Raw genomic sequence first — 22,850 nt, forward strand, 5'->3', positions numbered from 1 at the left:
CCAGTCACAAGATAAATGCTTTGACTGCACCAATCCTTTCACTATAATGAGGTGCTTCATGGCCGGACACCAAACCACACGTTCCAGTTTTGTCCATAGACCAAAACCTCGCAAGATGTAAGAAAAATGAATTTTTTCTCTTTATAAATATTAACACAGGTATATATTAAATGGAAAAAAGCTAACTGAAACAAATGCCTTCTTACTTAAAAACACCTTTCACATGCTATTTTATGCTCTAATAAAGGCAATGCCATCAAAGCCATGATGTGAGTAAGGCCCTTTGATGCTTCTTCCATAGCCATGTTTTCAGAGGGTCTCTGTGATGGCTAGCTTTCATTGTCACCTTGACAACACAGAATTACCTGGGAGAAGGGTCTTAATGAAATAATGTCTACATTGGGTTTACCTGTAGACCTGTCAGAAGGAAATTGTATTTGTTAATATGTTAACATTTTCTTCTAGGCTCTGTCCAACAATTCCCTAGCAACAGCCAGGTACAGGTTTGCTTTCTATAAAACAACTCTTTGGCCTCTCACTATCTCTCTGAATCTTCTCTCTCTCTCTCTCTCTCTCTCTCTCTCTCTCTCTCTCTCTCTCTCTCTGATCCTACTCTATGATTGTTGTTGTGGTGGTAATGGTAGTGGTGCTTCTTCTTCTTCTTCTTCTTCTTCTTCTTCTTCTTCTTCTTCTTCTTCTTCTTCTTCTTCTTCTTCTTCTTCTTCTTCTTCCTCCTCCTCCTCCTCCTCCTCCTCCTCCTCCTCCTCCTCCTTCTTCTTCCTCTCTCTCTCTCTCTCTCTCTCTCTCTCTCTCTCTCTCTCTCTCTCTCTCTCCCCTCTTTGTCTTTCTTTCTCTCTTCTGCTTTTCTATCCATGTATTCCTGGATGGCTCTTTCCTCTCCTCTTCTCTCCTGAGACATCCCTACCCACAGGAAATCCAGATGTGAACAATGTTAACTTCCTTCCTTCTCTTCACTTTAGATTCTCTCTTATCCTCCTTCTCTGTAGTTTTATGGGTTAGTTTTCCCTTTATGTGTCTAACTTCTCAATACCAAACTCTTGTATCTCCCTTGTTCTCCCAAACAGCCTCTACTGTTTGATGCCTTCTGTACTATGATTCCTATATGATCTCCATCTTTTACTGATTTCTTTCCTTCCCTACATTGTCTGTCTCTCATTCTTCTCATATGCTTCCTGATACTATGATTCTCTCCTGGTACTACAGGTGACCTCCACCATGAATCATTTTCTACATTATTGTTCCTTTTCTTTTCTATTGATTATTTGGGAGTTTCACTTAATGAACCTTGTTCTCATTCACTTTTCAGTCTTTTCATGCATATCTCCCTCCTGTCACCTCCTCCAAAGTGGGAAATCCATGTCCAATTTATGTTGGGCACTTACTTACTGGAGCATGGCAAAACTCCCAGTGGCAGTTTCTTAAATAAAAGAGTCCTTTCCCACCCACACCCCTGCTTGAAGCCATCAACTGTGAAAAGCTACACTTCAGGATCACTATCACAGGCACATCTCCATCAATATGCTCACCATCTGAAAACCAGAAGGCATCCAAATCAATAATCAATTTCTTTGACCCCAGAACTTGTTTTCCTAAAAATGGTCCCAGGGCTGATTTTTCAAACTTACCAATGTATAAAGGAGAGTTTTCAGATTTGGCAAAATCTTCTATGTAAGAAATACCCAAGGGCATGATGGGAGTTTCACCAATTCCACGAATAATATTCCCTACCAGTACATATATCCACATTAGTGATTTAATTTCTTCCACACACTCTGCATTAAAACAAACACAAAAAAACTGCATGAGTATTTGATAGCCAAGTGTAAATGGAAGTAAATACAAAAGTTTTTTGTAAGCATTTATCAGGTCATAAGTCCACAATGACCATTTAAGGACTTACATTACTATGCTGTCTCTGAATCAGTGAATCACCTCTGTTGTGTACTTTGAAAGAATACGTAATAGAGTATAAGTGTTATATTGGAGCCAATTCCCATTTGAGTTAGAAAGATGACTTTATAGATCAATACCTCTTCCTAATTCAATCTTTACTGTCAACTCACTGATTATTGGAATCATACTACAGAATAGACAAGCAGAAAAATCTAGGACTCTCCCTCACATACTGGGACTCAGTATTCCAACAACCAAAAAGACCAGTTAGTTAGTAAGTGTGCTATGTACCTCATTCATCTCCTCTAAAACTTTGAGAAATAAAAAACAAGAGTCCATCTGTATATGACTCTGACATATCATGATGTTTTTACACACCCCAGACAATAATTTTATGGAAGTTTGAATATCTATGACCTAAATTATTTTATAAAAACTACATATATTTACTGAATAGAAAATATATGTTTTCTATAAATTTCATCATTTATTACCAATAAAGTATTCTAACAGTTGTGGTAGCAGGTGATCAATAGAATAAGAAAAAACTGGGCTAAATGAAACTGAAAGGCAAGAGGAGAGCTCTTTGAATGTTTGCAGGCATTTCCCAAGTTTGTTCTAAACTAAATGAACTGCCACTCCCTAGGGAAGCTGTAACATCACGTTTTCAGGAAAGTGAAGGATGATGTACCTTCTCCTGTGGACTGGTCAGCATTGCCCATAAATGTCCTAAGGACAACTAAGTATTCACTCCTAGTTTAGTGAAATCAGTTTCCATCTTGAGGTATTCAGATTCTTATCTTTGATAGACATGAGGACTTCTATCTAAAGATGACAGGGTGATACTCAATTTTTTTTTTCTAAATTAAGGCTGAAATATCAGCTACTGGAAGAATGAAATGTTTTTCTGGGGTTCTTCACATTGGGAGATCAAATCTTCTACTGCAATGTAAGGATAAGAAGAGAAGGCTTTCCAAAAGTTAGTTCAGGAGGTGAGAGCACTAGTGTGAGGAAATTATCTAATCAGGGAGTGAGTGAGCTAATGTGAAGGTTACTGTCTCATGTTGTAGGGATAATATTTATAGGCACTCTGTGAAGATTTTTTTAACTTCCTTGCCTGCCTAAGGTACCCTATGATTGGATAAAAAAAAAAAAAAAAAAGTTGATGGCCTAGAGCAAAGACAGGAAGCTGTAGGTAAGAGTTGCAGGATGAGATATGACTGCTGGGAAAGAATCAGGTACATGATTATTGCTTACCTGAACTCAGAAGAGGTCAGAGGTATCTAAAAGCTACATGGTAGACATAGAATAGAATAAATGTGTTAAAATAAGTTATGAGCTAGTTGAGGAATTTTTAGTCTCCAGTTGGTGGTGTTATTTGGGAAATTTTAGGAAGAATTCCATTGAAGACAGGCTTCAAGAGTTTAAAGCCTCACTTTACTTCCAGGTTGCTCTATCTCTGTCCTGTGTTAGTAACTGAGATGTGAGCTCTGAGCTTCCTGTTCTTCCTGTCACGCCTCCCTTCCATGATTGCTTCTCACGCCTCTAAGTCACCTAAGACCATGATTCGCAACAGTAGCAAACTCATAAAGTAGCAAGAAAATATTTTTATGGTTGGAGTCAACACAACATAAGGGACTATATTAAAGGGCTGCAGCATTGGAAATGTTGAGAAGCACTGCTCTAGAACCATAAATATAAATGAATTCTTCCTTTTGTAAGTTCTTTTCATCATGGTGTCTATCAGAGTAAAAGAGAAGTAATCAATACTTGTACGTATGTATTGTTACACAGAATCTGGCTATGTCTGTGAGTGCTTGTCCAGAGACAGGCCATCATGGCTCTGACATATTAAATGGACTAATTTGTTGATACAATCATGAAATTTACATTTTGAGCAGTTCTGAAAGGTAAGAGGTGAGTCTATTTGAAGGAAATTGGTAGTGAGGGTTCCATGGTCACAGACATTATATCTCACCACTTCCTGTATCTTGTTCTGTATTCTTCCTGCTCACCAAGAACTAAAGAGCAGTATTAGATAAGGCTCACACCACCATGATACTTTGTCCACAAACCTGGGGCCAAGTGATCACAGGATGAACCTTCTGAAACAGTGAGGGAAAACAAAGATTTCCTCCCTTGAGTTTTTCCCCTGTATTTTAATGACATTGATGTAAATATATAGGCTATATTTGTAAAAGCATATGGATGGGCTAGAGCCAATACCACAGGGGCTGGGACCATAGGAAATAAAGGAAGCACCACTGTTTGGTTGAACTGTAAAGTAATGTCTCTGTTTAAGAGGAAAAAGGAAACTCAAAGGTAAGCTCCTGAATAAAGAAGGAATTCTCAGATTTGACATAAGTACTCACTTACACAAGGTATATATTACAGATCAAGGGAAGCTTCTTTCTTCCTGTATTTTCTATTTGTATAATCAGTGTGATGGATAGTTTTTGTCAACTTAACACAAATTTAGATGCCCAAGAAGAAGCAATCTTAGTTGAGGAATTGCCTCTATTATATTGGTCAGTGTGTATGTATATGATGCATTATCTTCTTGGATAATTAATAGGAGATGACATAGAGTACTGTGGGTGGTACCACCCCTTGGGAGGTAAGCCTAAGCTGTATAATAGAGGTACAAGCCTAATCTGTATAATAGAGGTACCTGAGCAAATCAAAAGAGCAAATTAGCATGCAGCATTCCTCAGTGGTCTCTGCTTTGGTCTGTACGTACAGGTTCCTGCCTTGGCTTCTCTCATGGTGGACTATAATTGGTAATGCATGTAAACCCTGTCTTCCTTGTGTTGCTTTTAGTCAGCATTTTATTACAGCAACAGAAAACCAAATAGACAAATCACATAGATTATATAATATGTTTAAATGTATCCTGAATTATTTTTCCTTGGAAGACTAACTCTTTTGTGTTGTTTAAGAAACAAAGGATTCTTAGTAAGTATATTCAAACTCAGGAGAAAGAGTATTCTAGGTTAATAGACATTTCCATTCTTTGGAGAGAGAAATGAATTGTGTTCATTTTTCTTTCATATCTGCTACATACAGTATCATGCGAAAGCTCTTCATAAAACAACATTCTGTGGCTGAGTCTCCGATATGAAACCAATGAGAAGAATGAGTCACCTGCTGGGTCTTGCATTGGCTTTAAAGTCAAGGATCTGTTTTCCACACACAAGAAGCTGTTTGATGACAAGTTGCTTGTAGGTGAAATTGTTGTTTCATAATCATATCTGTGTGAACACAGGAAAGATACACTGTGAAGGATTGAGTGCAAGGAGAGCATCTGCAAATTACTGACTCCTGTTTCTCTGAAAACAGGGTGTCCAGAGCCAGTGAAGACATTTCCACTGGCATTCAGTCTAATAACTATGAATCGTATAGCAAAATCAGCAAGAGTATGCAGCTGGTGAAGCATTTGGTGCAAAAGCCTGATGATGTAAGTTTAGTCCCTGGAACCCACAATAAGATGGAAGGAAAGATATGACTGCCTAAAGAGTCTTTTGATATACACATGTAAACACACACACACACGCAGAAGCACATACATGCAGACACACACACACATGAAAAAGAAAATACATAATTAGAAACAGAAATCTATATTAATAGATTAGAAATGTAGTTCTAGATTTATACTCCAGAACTGCATAAAATTGGTGTGGAGGCTTATGCTTGTCTCTGAAGTACTTCTAGGCTGAACACACCAGAACCAGAAGCACAAAGCTAGCCTCAATTTTGCAGCAAGTTGAAGCCAACCTGGGCTTAATGCCAATCTATCTCAAAAAAAAAGGGGGGGGGACCAAAATATCCACAAAAACAAATGAATAAAAGTAGGTAGGCAATATCAAAAGAACTTGATAATCACCAAAAATGTGCCACTTATTTATAGTTATCTTTCAAGTCTCTACATGTAGCTAATATAGATTTCAGATATTCTAATGTCAACTCTCTGACTTCTGAATGACTATTCCCAAGAAATAATTTGTGTAAGATAAAGAACAAAAACAAAAATTAAAAAGGGACATAATTAAGTAGAATGAAGCAGATAATATCTTTAGGGAGACACAAACAACAATAAACAAGACATCTACTCTTGGTTCACTGATCTGTATCCCTATAGTGGATATTTTCCCTAATTTATTACATAATAAAGAAGACAAGAAACCAGTCACTGGGCGAGGGGGAGGTAGGACTTCCAGGTCCAGAGAGAAAGAGGGAAAGGAGAATAAAGGAACAATGTTTGGACTGCAGGAGCAAGGCAGACACAAAGTAGGCCAGAGGCTGTTATTTTGGATCAACCAGAAGATTTCTAACTTAGAGTAGTTGGTCAAATTAGGATGCTAGGTTCTGCACACAGCGATTATCTCTTGATTCTAAGCTAAGATTGTGCGTTGTATTCCTTCTTACAGAGACTCAACTGAGCCCCAGAGAAACATAACCACAGTAGAGCGTGGATTTGCAAGAAGTGCGCCCCAGCTAGCTATGGAAATTTGGTAGTGTTATAAGGGTTTGGCAGCTGGGTCCTGGATGAGGAGACAGCTGTTTGGGGGCTCTGAGGAGGCAGAGCCAACTTTGGTGGGACAGGTTTTGGCAAAAAAATAAAATAAAATAAAATAAATATGTGGGCTTGGCCTGTCTGATGGGCTGGGAACAGACCAAGACAGCTGGCCACTGCCTAGCCAGCAATAGCCATAGATTGAGTTTTAATATGTCATGCAAAAGGTGGAGATCCAACCTCTTAGGCAAGAATCCACTAGAAATTTAAGATTCTTAGTCTGTGAGTTAGAGATTTGCTCTTGGCAAGGGGAGAAAAAATGAGTTACATGATGCCTCAATTGCAGGGGTAGGGGGTGGAAAGGTTCTAGGGTAACCTTAAAACAAAGAAAACAGACTGTTCACAGGCTCTGAGGTCCCCTGATGTGGAAAAAGACAGGATGGCTGCTCTGTGTCAGAGAGCCAGAGAGTAAAAGCTGCCTGCTTCCTTAGGCAGAAATTAATAGAAGTGTGATTTAATTTTAAGGTTTGGTCTATTTGCTTTTAGAATAGATTAAAATACAGCTTTTGCCCTAGTCACATGGGGAATTTCGCCTATGGTTCAGAACTAGTACAGGGAAAAATATACTCACCAGCTCCAAGCAGAGAGCAGTGATAACTGCCTGCAAATAAAAATGTATTAATAAGTCTGTAGCTCCAGACAGAGAGCATAACAGACAGATAGTATAATTTAGTCTGCAGGATATTCATATTCTTTGTACACAGGCTGGATGTGAATTTTGGATTAATATCTTGGCATTACAAATTAGAAAAGGCTTAAGAATTGGCTCACACAGTATTTTTTAGTTTACTTCATCTGTTTTGTATTGTTTTATTTATCAAAATGGGTGTGATTTTGAATTTTGTGGTTGTCTTATTGTTCCTCTGGGAGAGAAGTCAAGCCACAAGTGTTCCTGGTTGCCAGTTGAAGGGTATGCTGATTTGGGAGAAAGACATTTGTGTGTGTGTGTGTGTGTGTGTGTGTGTGTGTGTGTGTGTGTGTTTATAAGAGGTGACAAGTGTCTGTACATCTTCCAGAGTTATACAGATCAGATTTTTAGAAGCAGACTCCCTGAAGAACTACATTCAAGAGAATCAAACAAAAAGATAAAGATTCTTTGTGCCATTCCTCACACAGCAGGAATGAAGACTTATGATTCGAACAGAATTTCATCATAACTTGTCTGTAAACCCTTCACAGACTAATACAATCCATACAGATATCTTGATGATCCTTAAATTTTGTTTTGAGATTTGTATATTGCACAATGTACTGCTTTGATGAGTTTGATCATTAGACATGCTGAACTGGTCTGCTTGAACTCCTGGTCTCATGGACTTTCAGTCAGATCCAGTCAGGATACAGACATCAGAGATTATAACAATCATTGCCGTGGCCTTCTTAAGGCCTAACCAACTCTGACATTTTCCCTACCTTCCCTGACCCCCTTCAAGATATCTCAACACCCATATTCAGCAGGAAGTAGTTACGAAGAGTTGTCATCCCAGTTCCCTAGGCTTGGGGGTTGGATATGGCTATTCTAAGGTTGTCTTTCTGGAGAATTTAGAAATGATCAGAATTTAGCAGGGAGGATATAGCTAGAAATGATTGTGTAGCCATAATCTCATTTGGTAGAAATTTTTATAATATTTACTAAGTTAAAGTTATAATTTCTTACATTGGAACAGAATTTATTTTGATACAGAATCAAGATTTTTATTGGTATAAATTTCTTCTCTTGATAAAAAAAAAATTAAAAATACAAAGCCTAGATTCAGTCCTTTTATAACTGCCATTACAAACTGATCTGAGATGATTAAACATATCAGTTAAAGGCCAAATAGAAAATTCATGGCTCTGAGTTAATTGTTAGGGTGTTTTTAAAATTATTTCTATTAGAAATAGCTAAAGGTAGTTAACAGACAGCAGTCCAGATTACTTGCATATATAGTTGTTTTTTTCAAAAACACCAGAAATCCACAGAATGTGACATTTGATGTTATTTATCATTTGTTGAGGCATATCTGCTCTTGACACCCTTTTCTTGGATTCAAAGAATAAACTGAACATCTCTACCTACAGATGATGTTTTACATTGCAGCAAGGTAGCCAATAGGCAAAAATTGTGCATTTCTAATACAGACCCGTACTATTCATGAGAGAACACAAGTTACAGGATAGTTGACAGCTCAGTTCTGCCAAGACGGAATAAGCTAGTCCTTGATAATTCCTGTTCCACAAGGTCTATCAGATAATTCTGGGCCAAATACCTACATTTGATGCTCCAACTTGTTGAGATACAGGGGGCTTTATAGGTAGGCAGCTGTCTCTACAATTTGTCTCAGTTCTGCAAGTTGTGTTAAGATTCCTATATTTTCAGATAATATTAGTCATGCTCAGATTTCTGACGGGGTTGAAGACTAGTTATAATTTTATAACCAAGTTGTTTAGCATTGAGAAAGATGGTACAGATTTGAGATGATGATTTCAGATAATATTCAAGCTAAACCAGGACATAACAGATATGGAATTATAAGCTTTTTAAAGTTAGAATAGATAACAGAGTGCTTTATTATTGACAAAAAATTATGGCCTGGATGTCAGGTGTATCTTATACTTTATAAAATGGTAATAGTTATGCTCAATTATAAGAGAAAAGTTTTTTTTATTGGGCAGAAACGGTGAGATGTAGTGGAAATTTTTCATAATTGATTAGATAATAAAGAGGACAAGAAACCAATCACTGCATGAGGAGGAGGTGGGACTTTTTTGTCCAGAGAGGAATAGGAAAAGGACTTCAGAAGCAAGGCAGACACAATGTAGACCAGAGACTATTAGTTCAGGTGGTGGATCCACTTGACAGTGGAAGATTTCTAACTTAGAATAGTTGATGAAACTAAGATGCTAGGTTCTGCACCCAATGATAGTGTTATCTGTTGATTCTAAACTAGTGATGTTCTCCTCACAGAGACTCAACTGAGCTCCAAGGAAAGATAATCACAGCAGAGTGTGGATCTGTGAGAAGTGCACCCCAGCTAGCTATGGAAATTTGGGAGAGTTTGGCAGCAGCCAGCTATGGGGAGGAGACAACTGTTTTGGGGCTATGGAGAGGCAGAGGCAACTTTGGTGGGACACACTGTGGCAAAAGGGAAAAATGCAGTCTCTGACTGTCTACTGGTTTGGGAATAGACCAAGACTGCCTGCTCGCTGGTTCCTAACCGGTGATAGCATGAACTGTGTTTTAAAATTCCAATCTACATATTCTTACATTTTTTCTGTGAATTCAAACAGTCATTCTTTCATGTTTTCAAAATTTCAACAGAGGAAAAATACACATGTCATAATGAGAGGTGACAGAATCCATCACCTAACAACACAGTGTCATGAGACTAAAAGTGCTAATAATTTATTGCCATTAATATTGAGGATCATTGTCTAGAAAGAAAATGACAATGCAAACACAGAGGAAAATGTGTCCATCTAAGTCTCTCTCCATTGAAGATCATTTTGGATTTAGTTCTCAAACTATGCTAAATTAAAAAAAAAAAAAAAAAAACATGGGTTCCTGAGTTCTATATTAGCAGTAAGCTATACTTGTTAACATAATTTCTATGCTACATGATATAGTACAGAAGTCAGAATAACTTTCAATTTGAACAACTGTCTAAAAATTCCCAAAGAGGTTGTTAGTGAATTTTGGCCAAGGGACTTAATTTTTTTTCCCATGATCCCATGAAGACAGGACAGTGTCAAAGAATTATCATGCTTGGCAGAAGGTGGGAAAACAAAATAATAAACAAATACTTCTTAACATGAATATTGTTAACATTTTATTTTAACATTAAGTATCAGTAACATTAAATAAAATAGAAAGTAAAATCAAATTAGGTTCTATTTACAAAATTTTGATTCTTTCAAAAATACCCAAGAAGTCAAACAGTCATCATTTGGTTTGATGCTCACTTAAGGTGTTCATTCAAGGGCCATTTACTCCCCAAATTGGTATTAACATGGCAGTAAAAGGTTTCAAATGAAATGGGGGGGGAAGACCATTTCCTCAAAGATAAGTGATATAGATATGGAGATGAAGCTAATTGGTCACTGGGGTCTGGCAGTCAATAATCTAGGATTTGATCCTAAGCAATGAATACATTTAGGTATAGTGAGAAACACCTGTATTCTCAGGACTCAGAAGATGGAGGCTAGAGGGACCAAAGTTCATGAATATCCTTAACTCCTTAACTACAGAGCAATTTTGAGGAGACCTTGAACTATGTAAAACTCTATTTCAAACAAAGAAAAAACAAACAGAAAACAGGATGTGTGATACCAAATACCTTCAAGATGATTGTGTACAAGTCTGACCACCTAGATTCTACCTCAGGTACCAGAAGATAAGCAGAAAGAATAGACTCCTCAGAGTTGTTTCATGACCTCACCTGAAATTATACACATATACTGCCACTACTACCACAAAATATACAAATAAAAAATTGCAAAATAACAACTACTACTAAAACAAAACTGTAGATGAGAGACTGCAAATGTAGCCAACTGAATGAAGTACAATACAATTTTGAGACTGGGATGTGGATATGCAAATGGCCACTGAATCAGAAGGTCAGGAGCCTGAGACAATCATGACATAAGGAGAGAGTCACACAGGAAAAGACACTGAATTCTTGACAAAATAAAAAGAGGTTTCCCCAGAAAAATAGTCAAGGTAGCAATGTATCCTTGACAATAAAAATTCATAAGTATGATAATACCAGTGTCTTGCCCATTCAAGAGACTGGATGACAAAGTTAAGTCTCCCAGAAAGTAGGAAGGAGATGAGAGGACATAAAGTTAAAAAATAAAGATGGCAATAATATTTGTCTTGCATGTTCTTTGATTATCTGGGTTTATTGTCTTTCTTGTTCCTGGACTATTTGCATCTATTGTATTGCTAGTTCCTCAACCTAGAGCTGACCTTAATACTTGCATGTAATTTACACAATAGAAAGGCAAAAATGAGGAGGAGGGACAAGATAGGGGATTAATGGGTGGGGGGAATGGGAAAAGGGGATGGCATCTGAAATTTAAATAAAAATAGCAAATCAAAAATAATAATAAAAAAAAATAAAGATGGCAAAATATTAATAGAACATAGGTTGCCATTGCCCAAGTAGGGGCTGCAAAAAAAGGGGAGGGGAGGAAAGGAAGAATATAGTATGAAGGAAAAAAAGAGTATAAGAAACTTTGTACAATGTTCTGAGTGTAGGCATTTGATAGCTGGCAAAGGATTTATATCAAGAATCATTAGTTTAAGACTGTGGAGCTAAAAGCTAAAGGAGAAAGTGGTCACAGGAATTAAAATACAAATTCTGATTCCAAAATCCACAAACTTTGAGACAATACCTTTAAAGTCTATAAGGAATTTTTTTTTTCTCTACAGAATGAAGAGTGGGAGAGGAAACAGCAAACCAGAGGGTAGGATGCTCCTCCAGTGAATAATTAAGAGCGAGAAAGAAGCAAAGTAGGGTAGTTGCTACAACTCATCTTTGGAATAGAAACACTGGGAACCTTGAAGAAGGGGATCACCAAGAGTTTGAGTCAAATTTGAGCCACATAGTAAATTTCAGTTAAGCCTGGGCTACACAGTAAGACCATGTTTTAAATAAGGCAATCGAAGTGGAACTAGAGACATGTCTCTGTGGTTAAGGACACTTGCTTCTCTTGGAGAGGGCCTTTGTTCTTTTTCTAGCACCCACTTGGTAGTGAACAACCATCTGTAACTTCATTCCTGAGTCCCAACAATATATTCTGATCTCTTTGTGATGTACACACACATACACGCACACACACACACACACACACACTCACACACACACACACACACATAGATGAGCACACAAAGAGACACACAACATGCAGTTCAACCACTTAAGCACATAAAATGAAAGATCTTAAAAGGAAAGAAATAAGAAAGAATGAAAAATGGGGAGGCAGGGTGAAGAAATAGTTGAGGACAAGAAAAAAAAACCAAACTCATGTGGAAAATAATAACAGAGAATTCCAAGGAGAAGGCACTAAGCTGACCTATAAGGTGGTATTTCACAAGCAGGAGAGGTATTGGAAACATCAAGTGCATCCCCATGACCACTGTGAAGGCCCTGATGTGTGCTGAGAGAGGTTTCCTCTATAAGTTAGCAAGTGACTTGTGAGATATTGAGAGTTATAAACAAAGTCAATCAAATAGAAAAAAATGAACAATGAATAAAAGTAAGGTAAAAAAAAATGAGTTCTATGCAAAAAATAGCATGATTCTATGTTAGCATTTTTAGTCAAGCTAATATAAATAGAAAAAAATTCAAATCACTTAACACTAATGTATTAAAACCTAACTAGACACTCAAGCAAAAAAAAAAAAAAAAAAACCTGAAAAAAACCTGAAAATTGTCCCCAGAAAGCAGGAAAGAAGGAACACGTCAATGTAATTCCACTTTTACAATATTCTGTGTAAGTTACTTTGATAAACATGAAAATAAAAATCAGCCTTAGTAACACATGATTATGTCACTGTAGACATCTGGTGACCAACTTTCTAAATAGTCCTGATGAAGGAGGCAGAACAACCATCGACAGACTCAGAGAATCTGTTCATGTGTCTCAACTTCATGAAAGAGGTGTCTCAAGCCTCCTCTTAACAAATGGACCGGATGAGACCTTAAATGGACCCGAGGCCACAAGATTCACAAATTATACTGTCACACTGAAGACTCTAATTTCCATATTAGACTTCAGTAATAAGAGGGAGCAGGATTCCTCCCAGAGAGGAAACTCTGAACCTCATTTTCTGCAGGTGAAGAGTGAACTTAAAATCATAAAGAATCACATCATAAAGAATAGAATACTCACCTGCCCATGAGAAAATGAGGTAGCGAGATTATAAAACACCCGATGCCCATAAACATACAACCGACACCAATCATGATAGGTCTGTGCAGTTTTGTTCCAAAATAACTCACGGGTATAATCAACATAAGGTTTCCTGGGAGGGGGAGTGAGAATGCTTTCTTCAGTAAAGTGTTAGCAAACTTAGTCAACAGCCTCTCCAGCATCTGGACTCTAGGGCTCACTGTTTACCACCCACCTTAAGGACATAGGGACAGGAGCTATGGATGTTTTCCCTATTGTTTTGATATGTAAATTATTTGTGATCCTAAAGGAAGGATCTCTTCCACTCTGTAACATATTAAAATCTCTCTTCAGGATTACCCTCAACTTGTGATAGGACACAAAAGCAGATGTAGGCTTCCATGTCATGTCTGCCCTATCCTGTGCCTGTTCTATGCAGATTTTCATGGGTTCATGTTTTTAAACATACTATTATAAACACATTTATTGCTCAATATGGCAAGCTGCATGCCTGCTCCACTGTCACTCCTTTCCTTGAACCAGATAATACTGTTCAAAATCCTAATGGTCCAAGTACAACTTATTATACAATTTAGATCTACATTGTGGGAATCAAGAAGTCAAACCAAAATTCATCTTTGCAGTTTAATAGAAAGCTTCATTTTTTTTAAAAAACAAAAATGTGGGGAGCATATTTTTTAAATGTTTGAGAATTGACACAGCAATTGGGACATGGTAGTACAAAACCTGTGTCCACAACTTTTAGAAGGCCAGCAGAGGAAGACTGCAAGATCAAAGTCAGTCTGGACTACAGAGTGAGTTCAGGACCAACCTGGGCAACTTAGTGAGTACTTTCTTTGCTATTTTGTCTTGAATACATTAAAGACAATATTACCTGGAAGTATAGAGTGAAAAATTATAAAGGCCAGTTTATGAAATATGTGTAGATTTTTTTGCCCTTAGACCTTGGGCAAAAAAGTGCAGATTCCAGAATGAGGAACTGAAAATAAGATTTCAGGCCTTCATACCCCAGGACACTTGCTGGATGAATTACATTCCTCAAGCTTCAAGCAGTAGGCCCACCTATGGGTGGAAGAGGCCCAAGGCAGGAAGACACATTCCTGACCATAAAAAATACAAGCCATCTAGGTGAGACTGTGACTGGAGGAAGTGAGAAATGTTTTGTAATGATGGTATAGGGGACAGTGACTTGGTAAAACCACATTTTTTGAGAAGAATGAGTGTGCAGAGTGATTTTCACATGACTCTAGATCATTTGGGCTGGATTCCTCTGAAATGTTCCACTTTTCTTGATTACCCCTCCCTCCCTTGGTCTTCCCAGTGCTATGTTCAAAATTTGTAAAACAACCAATCATGTGTAGCTGCGCGAAAGTGCAACCAATCACGTGTAGCCACGCGAAAGTGCAACCAATCATATGTAACCGCGCCAAATTTTCCCGCTCTCCCCAACCCCTACCCATAAATATCCCAAGTTTCCTGGGTTCTGGGTCGGAACCTCTATCTCCTGTGTGAGATATGTTCCAGCCCGAGGGCCCTCGTCATTAAACCTCCTCTGCAATTGCATCAAGATGGTTTTTCATATGTCCTTGGGTTTGTGCAGGTCCGGACTTGGGTGAGGGTCCCCTTTTGGGGGTCTTTCAGAAGAAAGCAAAAACTATGCTTAAACTAGAGACAAGATGCACCATGGATTCCATGTCACTTGGTTTATAGGGGGAATCTTTCCCTCTTTCATACTTTGTACTCCTATATCCCAGTTTATGACAACAAATCAGGAGTCGGAGTTCATCCACTCTTCTTAAGAATTATGTCTTGCAGAACTCAAACACAGTAAAGGTTCTGCCTCTTCCCTACAGACTAGAAGTGGTGAGCTATCAACCTCACAGACAGAGTAGGGAGAAAGAAACATTTGCTATCTTTTTTGGAACATAAACTCCCTCAGGCTCCCACAACACCCTTCTAAAATGTCCCTGAAAATTTCTTGACTTCTCTTTGAATTATAAAATGAGACAATTACATATCAATATATTAAATCTTCTGCCACTCCTTAGGAAAATAAGAGAGAGACTGTCAGAGTGTGTGGCAATCATTAGCTGACATCATGAGAATACTTAAATAACCGGCTCCTTCACATCAAACTGAGCTACCCATCAGTTTCAGAAAATATGATTCTCAGTCAGATTAAATGGTCTAAATTAGAAAATAAGAAGAAAAATCAACATATAAAAGTAACTAAGTGTAAAATAACTCACCTATATTAAAGCTCCCATTAATAAGCCCAACTACTGATGTGGGGAGACCAAACTGCCTCTCTATTTGTAGAAGCATGGAAGTCATGTAACTTCCTGTTAGTGATTTGGATACATATGCGCCTGTTAATGCCAACAGAAACACCTAGGAAAAATGTTTATGAAAATTGAGAACTTTGTTTTTTTATTATAAATCTGTCATCTATTGATCAGAAAGCCTTCACTTTAGGCTATCAGTTGTATTCAATGTAAACAGCCATTGGGTATGCAAGAAACTTTAAAGTTTATTCTCTCTGCTGCCACGCTGCCCTCACTCTGATATACAGGTAGAATAGTTGGTTAGCAATTGTGTTGTTGATAGGTCTGGCTTTGCCCTTTTATCAGTGTACCTTATTCATACAAAAAGACATGGAGTTGTTCTTTGTAAGAAAAAACTTCAGTACTATATTGTTATCCATAGGACAAGTGTTGTCCTGTTTAGGAAGGAAAGGAAGAGAAAATAGAATTACACCAAGCCATTGTGTCTGCAGCAAGGCAGCTATGTTCTCTCAGCAGGAATGACATATCTCTAGATGTCCTTGGCCATTTCAATACTTTATCCTCTTTCTCTACTTTCTTTTGCAGAAAAAGCTATATTCTCTCTACTGTAAGCAAAAAAAAAACATACTGAAGTGGGCTACTTTTTCTTTCTGGTTGAATATTCTCTGTAAAATTTTATCTCATCCAAGTGGTGGATATGGCATAGATATCCAGGGCAGAACATTTTTGGAGTTGCTTGGGTGCAGGATAAAGGGTAGATATGCACTCATATTATACTCTGTTACATTAGTACTCGCTGCTTATGAATTTATTGACACAATCCCAATTAATTTGAATAAACTTGAGCAGAAACATATGAAAAAAATAATTGGGAAATATGAACACAGCGTTCAGTATAGTTCAAAAATGTAGATGTTTGTCTTCTATCTCCAAATGCCATTTGCAGAGAAGTTTTCTCTTCCTTCTGTCAATCTTTCAGAGGATGTGACTGAGAGTTAATAATTTTCTTATAAGTTTTGTAATTCAGATCCTCTTTTTAAAAATAAAATTTACCAAATTTTTTTTTAAAAAATCTTTTTTATGTTTTGAGAACAAAGCTAAGTAATTAAAGAGTCCAGTGTTGTTTCTCAAAATTATTTCACTCTGTGTAGAAAGTAAAAGAAACCAGTGACCATATTTATTCATGTCTCCTGCTACATTACACCTGTACTTAAAAGTCTAATCCTACTGACTTTTTACCTTAGCACTCTGGGATCTTAAGCAATCTCCTATAGATTTCTTGGTTTTGAAGGGAATATTCTTTTTTCCCATTTTTCTTTCATGTGTAAGTGTATGCATATTTATGTGTGATGAGTTCATGTATGCATATATACATATGTTTCCTCAGGAATTATACTTAAAAACAAAACAACAACAACTACTACTATAACAACAACAACAGCAACAGCAACAACAAAAGGTGACTCTCACCAGCCAGAAATTCACCCAAGATTCAATGCTGTCTTATTGATAAGCCCCATTTATCTACCTGACTCCATCTCTCTATGATAAAGTTTTGTGTTGCTGTGCCCAGTTTTATGTAAATCTTTTGGACTTAACTCGGGTCCCCCTGCTTCCCAAGCAAGTAGTTTACGGACCAAGGCATCTTACCAACCCTTTGAGATTGTTTTCCTTTATTTTATTTAACAGTTTGTATTGATTATAGATACTGTTTGATAATATCATACAAATCAGTAATTTGAAACATACATTCTATGTTTGGGTTAATATTTCCTTCCTTTATTTTTCTCCTATTTTTTCTTATCCAAACCTTTATTTCTGGCAGGTTTTTTCCAAGGTTCATAAGTTTTGGTTTGGTATTTTTGACATAGATAACTTAATACAGGAAATTTGGATAGGCACTAGATTAGAACTAAGCATTGGTACTACTGAAATCACCAGTTGTATATAGCTGAAATCCATGAATGCCGTGATTTCCCCTGTCCTGGAAGGCCTTTCTTTCTTCTTTTGTTTGCTTTGTTTTGCTTCGCTTGTCTGTTTTTTCATTAATTACTCTATTTATTCACATTACATCCAAATTTGGTGCCCTATCTCCTCCAAATCCTATCCTCACATGGGTCTTCTATGATTCCCCCTCTCCTTCTCCTTTGAGAAAATGAAGTCCCATGCATGGCCACCAATGTGCCCTGGCACATCTATTCACTCCAGAACAAGGCAAATCTTCTCCCATGTAAGACTAGATAAGGTAACCCAGTTAGGAGGGCAGGATCTAAAGCCAGAGAACAGAATCAGGGATAGTCCCTGTTTTATTTGTCCAGGACCCACAAGAAGACCAAGGTGCACATTTGTAACTTACTTACTGGGGGAATACACCAAGCCCATGTATGCTTTTTGAATTGTAGTTCAGTTTCTGGGAGCCCACAAGGGTCTAGGTTATTTGATTCTGTTGGTCCTGTTGAGTCTCTATCCCCTTCTGGTCTCTCAATCTTTCCCGTATCTCTTCCACAAGATTCCCAGAGCTCCATCTAACGTTTGAATATGGGTCTCTACATCTATTTTAGTCAGCTACTAGGTGGAGCCTTTCAGAACAGTTATGTTAGGCTTCTGTCTACAAGTATAGCAAACTATCATTAATAGTGTCAGGGATTAATTCTTGACCCTGGGATAAATCTCAAATTGGGACAGTCATTGGTTGGCCATTCCCTCACAATCTCCTCAGAATCCCTGTACTTCTTACAGGAAGGACAAATTTGGGGTTAAAAGTTATGTGGGCACATTGGTGTCCTTATCCCTCCACTAGGAGTCCTTCCTGGCTACAGGAGGTGGCCACTTCAGGCTGCATATTCCCCAATGATGGAAATCTCAGCTAGATTCATCTTCATAGACTCCCTGGAGACTCTGGGGGACTCTGCAGAAACCCAGATTTCCTGGGTTAATGTAAATTCACATTTTGTGTTGTAAACCTAACTTTAAGATCACATTTTGTAATGTAAGGATGCCATTGAAGCTATGAGAACAATAATTGTCTCCAAACTACTAAAAACCTATCAAGTAGCTAACAAAATGGAGTATATTCTTAAAAACAATAGTTGTTATTTTGTGACTAGATTATAAAGCCATCTTTACATATTAATCAACAGAGTGCTACTATCAGGGAACCCATTCTTAGCTGTGATTCCTAACCTTCTGTCAAGAACACCTGAAAACTAAGCACAGGCTAAATTCTACCAGAATATAATATACACCTATACACCTAAACACCTAAAACATAGTAAACCCCACCCTCCTGTAAGACTCTCTACTCCATCTTTATATTTCTTTAGACAGGATAAATTTTGGGTGGAAAATTTTGTTTCTGTGCTGGTGTGCTTATCCCTTCACTGGGGCTACAGGATAAAGTACCTTCAGGTTCCATGTCCCCAGTGTCAGAGACCTCACCTAAGGTCACCTGAATTGACTCCTGAAAGCCTTCTCTATTCCAGGTCTCTGACACCTCCTAGAGATTCTCTCCTCCACTTCCCATGCCCTGTAGCTACAGATTTCCATTTTTCTCCTGACCCTCTGGGACTCTTTCCCGTCTCTCCCCATATCTGATCCTGCCTCCTATTCACCTTCCTCTTCCTCTCCTACCCAGTTTCCTCCCTCTCTCTGTCACCTATGACTATTTTGCTTCCCATTATAACTGTGATCCAAATTTCCTTGCTTGGGCTTTTCTTCTTGTTTAACTTTTTTGGGTCTGTGGGATATATGATGTATATTCTGTACTTTATGGCTAATATTCACTTATCAGTGAGTGTATACTACCCATGTATTTTTTGGTCTGGGTTACCTCACTCAGGGACTGAAAGATAGGACAACCAATAACCATCCCAACTCGAAAACCATACCATGGGCAAGCACCAATTCTTGACATTATTAATGATAATTCTGTTATGCTCACAGACAGGAACCTAGCATAACTCTCTTCTGGGAGGCTCTACCCAGCAGCAGAATGAAATAGATAGAGATAACCACAGTCAAAGATTAGATTAAGGTAGGGGACACTTATGGAAGAGTTGGGAGTTTGATTGAAGGTCATGAAGGGGGTTGGGAATCCCACAGTAAGACAAACAAAGTCAAAAAACTTGGACCCCTGGGAGATTTCAGAGTCTGAGCAGCCAACCAAAACAAGACAGGTGTTGGAACAAGGCTGCCAGCACATATGTAGCAGATAATAAGCTAAGTATTCCTGGCTTCCTTATCTTGTCTCAGTGGGAGAGGCTTTATGTTCCAGGGTTGGGGGATATGAGATGGGGAGCACCATCTCAGAAAGGAAGAGGAGAGGAATGTAGAAAGGCTGAGGAAGGGACTGGAAAGGGAAACTGCTTTAGGGATGTAAATAAATAAATTAGTTAAATTTTTAAATAAGATTATCAAAATCAGTGGCTGGTTCTCACTCTCTCTAATGCTTCTGAGCCTTTAATATAGTTTCTCAGGTTGTATTGACCCTAGCCGTAAAATTATTTTTGTTACTACTTCATAATTGATTTTGTCACTGTTATGAATTGTCATGTAAATGTCTGTGATTTGTGATAGTCTTAGATGACCTTTTTGATAGAATCATCTGACAACTCCAAAGGTTGTGACCCATAGGTGGAGAACAAAACTCTGAATAATTTTTATAATTTTTTGATGGATAATCAAGATTAAACATATGTAATTATAAAACCAACTTTTTGAAGGCAAGAAATTAACAACATATTGGGTAAAGTGACTTTCATGTTAACAAACTTCATGCAAGCTGAGTAATATAAGCACTTTCAATGCTTGTTTAAAAAGACTTCCATGAATATATACATAAAAACAGTCCATACCTTGATCTTGGAAAAACATCTGACCCCGTGGGTTAGAACTCTTTTCTCAGTTTCTCCCATGTTATTCTTCTGTTTGCAGATGTCAATGCTGTAAATGTCTTACTACTCTCTTTCCAAGAAAACAGACAGTTATTAATTTTTATTGAACTATAATAAGTCATTATAAACAAAACCAGAAAAAAAAATAACAAAGCACAATTACCCAAACTCTCTTAGGGTTAGGATGTTTTATTTGGAGTTTCTAATCTTCTGATGAAATAACATGACCAAAAGCAAATTAAAGAGAAGACAGTTTATTTGATTTTTTAGAGTTCTATATTTCAGTTTATCACTGAGGAAATCAGAGCACGACCTCAAGGCAGGAACCTGGAAGCAAGAGCCAATGCAGAGGCCATGGAGAAACCCTGCTTCTCTTTTTGATCCTCATGACATGCTCAGTTTGCTTTCTTTCACAACTCAGAATCTCCTGCCCACGGATTACCCCACCCACAGTTACATGCACTCTCCAAAATCAATCATCAATCAAGAAGATGTACTGTTCACTAGATAGTTGGCCACTCTTATTGGGGCACATTTTCAGTTGAGGTTCCCTCTTTTCAAATGACTGTATGAAGTTGCTATAGAACTGTCAGGCACAGGATGGTCTAGTGGATAAAATTTGATTCTAACATTGAGAACATTCATTTAAATTTTAAGCAACCAAGTAAAAAAAAAACTGGACTTCTCTGTATCTGCCTGTAACTCCAGCACTGGGAGGATACAGAGAGCAGAATCATAGCAGTATGCCAAGTTGGCAAACTTACAGGATAATTTGAGAGGAAGACATTCAATATTACCTTCAGGCCTCCACAACACTTGCATGGCGATAGAAAGCCATGTGATTTGGGGAGCCAGTCCCTGAGCAAGAATAAGGCTGAGTGCATCCGCCTTGACATCCATGCACTTAGGTGGGATTTAGAATCTTCAAGCGCCAAAAGCTTTTGGCAATTAACTCTGTCTTTTTAATTCTGGCATAAACACAGGTATAATCAATAGAGCAGTGTAATTGGTTACATTTTTTCTAAATAACTTTACATTCTATAAGTCCATAGTAAGAGCTCATGTCACAGGTCAAAATGGTTAAAGAAATTACAGAAGAATTGTTTACATGTCTTTCATTAAGAGTCATCATATCTGATTAAATGTTCTCCATGTATTTTCTAGCTTCACAAGTTTATAGTAAGTTTAGAGCAAGAGTTTTGTGTCACAGGATAGCAAGGATTTCCCAAGAAACAGGTCATCAGCCTGTGTCTTATTATTTTGAAGTCTTACATAGATAATCTACTCAACCATTTATTTTCTGTCATTGTCACATAAGAAATTGATCATTCCCAGTTTATGACCAGTAGTTACCAAGATTAGTAGCCTCATTTCTTACTTAGAAGAAAATTTTTTCTTGACTGTAAATTTGTTCTTACCATATTTTCTTTTCCTAGTACAATTAGCTCATGATACAGAAGTCCTACAATTACTTGACTCAGTTCAGCAGTTCTATAAGATCATTATCAGGAATTATGAAATCATCAATTTGTCTAAACAGGACTATTACATAAAAGTATATCTTCATATTGATTCTTTAGGAAAGCTGACCAACAGAGTGGGTACAGACCCAGGAAACAAACTAGGCCATGTCAGATATTTGAGTGATACAGCAGTGGAGACATGGAAAGCATATCAGCAAGTAACAATCCTGGGATGATATCCCTGGTATCCTTGCCTCACAGAGCACACCCCTTACAGCCATGGTATCCTTGCCTCACAGAGCACACCCCTTGCAAGACTCCAATGGGGTCCCCAATGGAGGAGTTAGAGAAAGGACTGAAAGAGCAGAAGAAGCTTGCAATCCCATAGGAAGAACAATAATATCAACCAACCAGATTCCCAAGAGCACCCAGGGACTATACCACCAACCAAGGGGTACACATGGAGGGACCCATGGCTCCAGCCACATATGTAGCAGAGGATGGTCTTGTTGGGGATTAGTGGGAGGAGAGGCCCTTGGTCCTATGAAGGCTCAATGTCTCAGCTTAGGGGAATTTGAGGGCATTTGAGGGGAGGTGGTTTCAATGGGAGGTGTTGAGGATGGGGAAAGAGGATAACATTTGATATGTAAATAAAGAAAATATCAAATAAAAAAAAAAAAAAACCACCCATCTACCCCAGAAGGAAAACCAGTTTTGCCTATTGACAATACTTTGAAACAGATGTCTCCTTTCCTTTGTCATCACATAAAACTAAACACCAAAACCAAAAACAATCAAACAAAAACAACAAAACAAAAGA

At 37.8% G+C, this 22,850-nt stretch overlaps 1 protein-coding gene across 3 annotated transcripts in view; it reads right to left on the reverse strand.

Annotated features, from left to right (window-relative positions):
- Nucleotides 1-22,850, reverse strand: part of LOC117715223 (solute carrier organic anion transporter family member 1A4-like) — a 45,920-nt gene that overhangs the window by 20,379 nt on the left and 2,691 nt on the right. The window contains exons 4-8 of one of the 3 annotated variants that reach the window (XM_076940763.1): nucleotides 20,529-20,637; nucleotides 15,640-15,781; nucleotides 13,370-13,502; nucleotides 5,059-5,165; nucleotides 1,647-1,793 (exon numbers count right to left, since the gene is read on the reverse strand). In XM_076940763.1, coding sequence (XP_076796878.1) covers nucleotides 1,647-1,793; nucleotides 5,059-5,165; nucleotides 13,370-13,502; nucleotides 15,640-15,781; nucleotides 20,529-20,588 — 589 coding nt within the window. In that variant the 5' untranslated portion in view covers nucleotides 20,589-20,637. Of the gene's footprint in view, nucleotides 1-1,646; nucleotides 1,794-5,058; nucleotides 5,166-13,369; nucleotides 13,503-15,639; nucleotides 15,782-20,528; nucleotides 22,703-22,850 lie in introns of those variants that run through there. The other 2 variants (XM_034511923.2, XM_076940764.1) reach the window with 2 other exon arrangements.

The sequence above is a fragment of the Arvicanthis niloticus genome, chromosome 9, assembly GCF_011762505.2.
Source record: "Arvicanthis niloticus isolate mArvNil1 chromosome 9, mArvNil1.pat.X, whole genome shotgun sequence".
In the NCBI taxonomy this organism is placed as follows: domain Eukaryota; kingdom Metazoa; phylum Chordata; class Mammalia; order Rodentia; family Muridae; genus Arvicanthis; species Arvicanthis niloticus.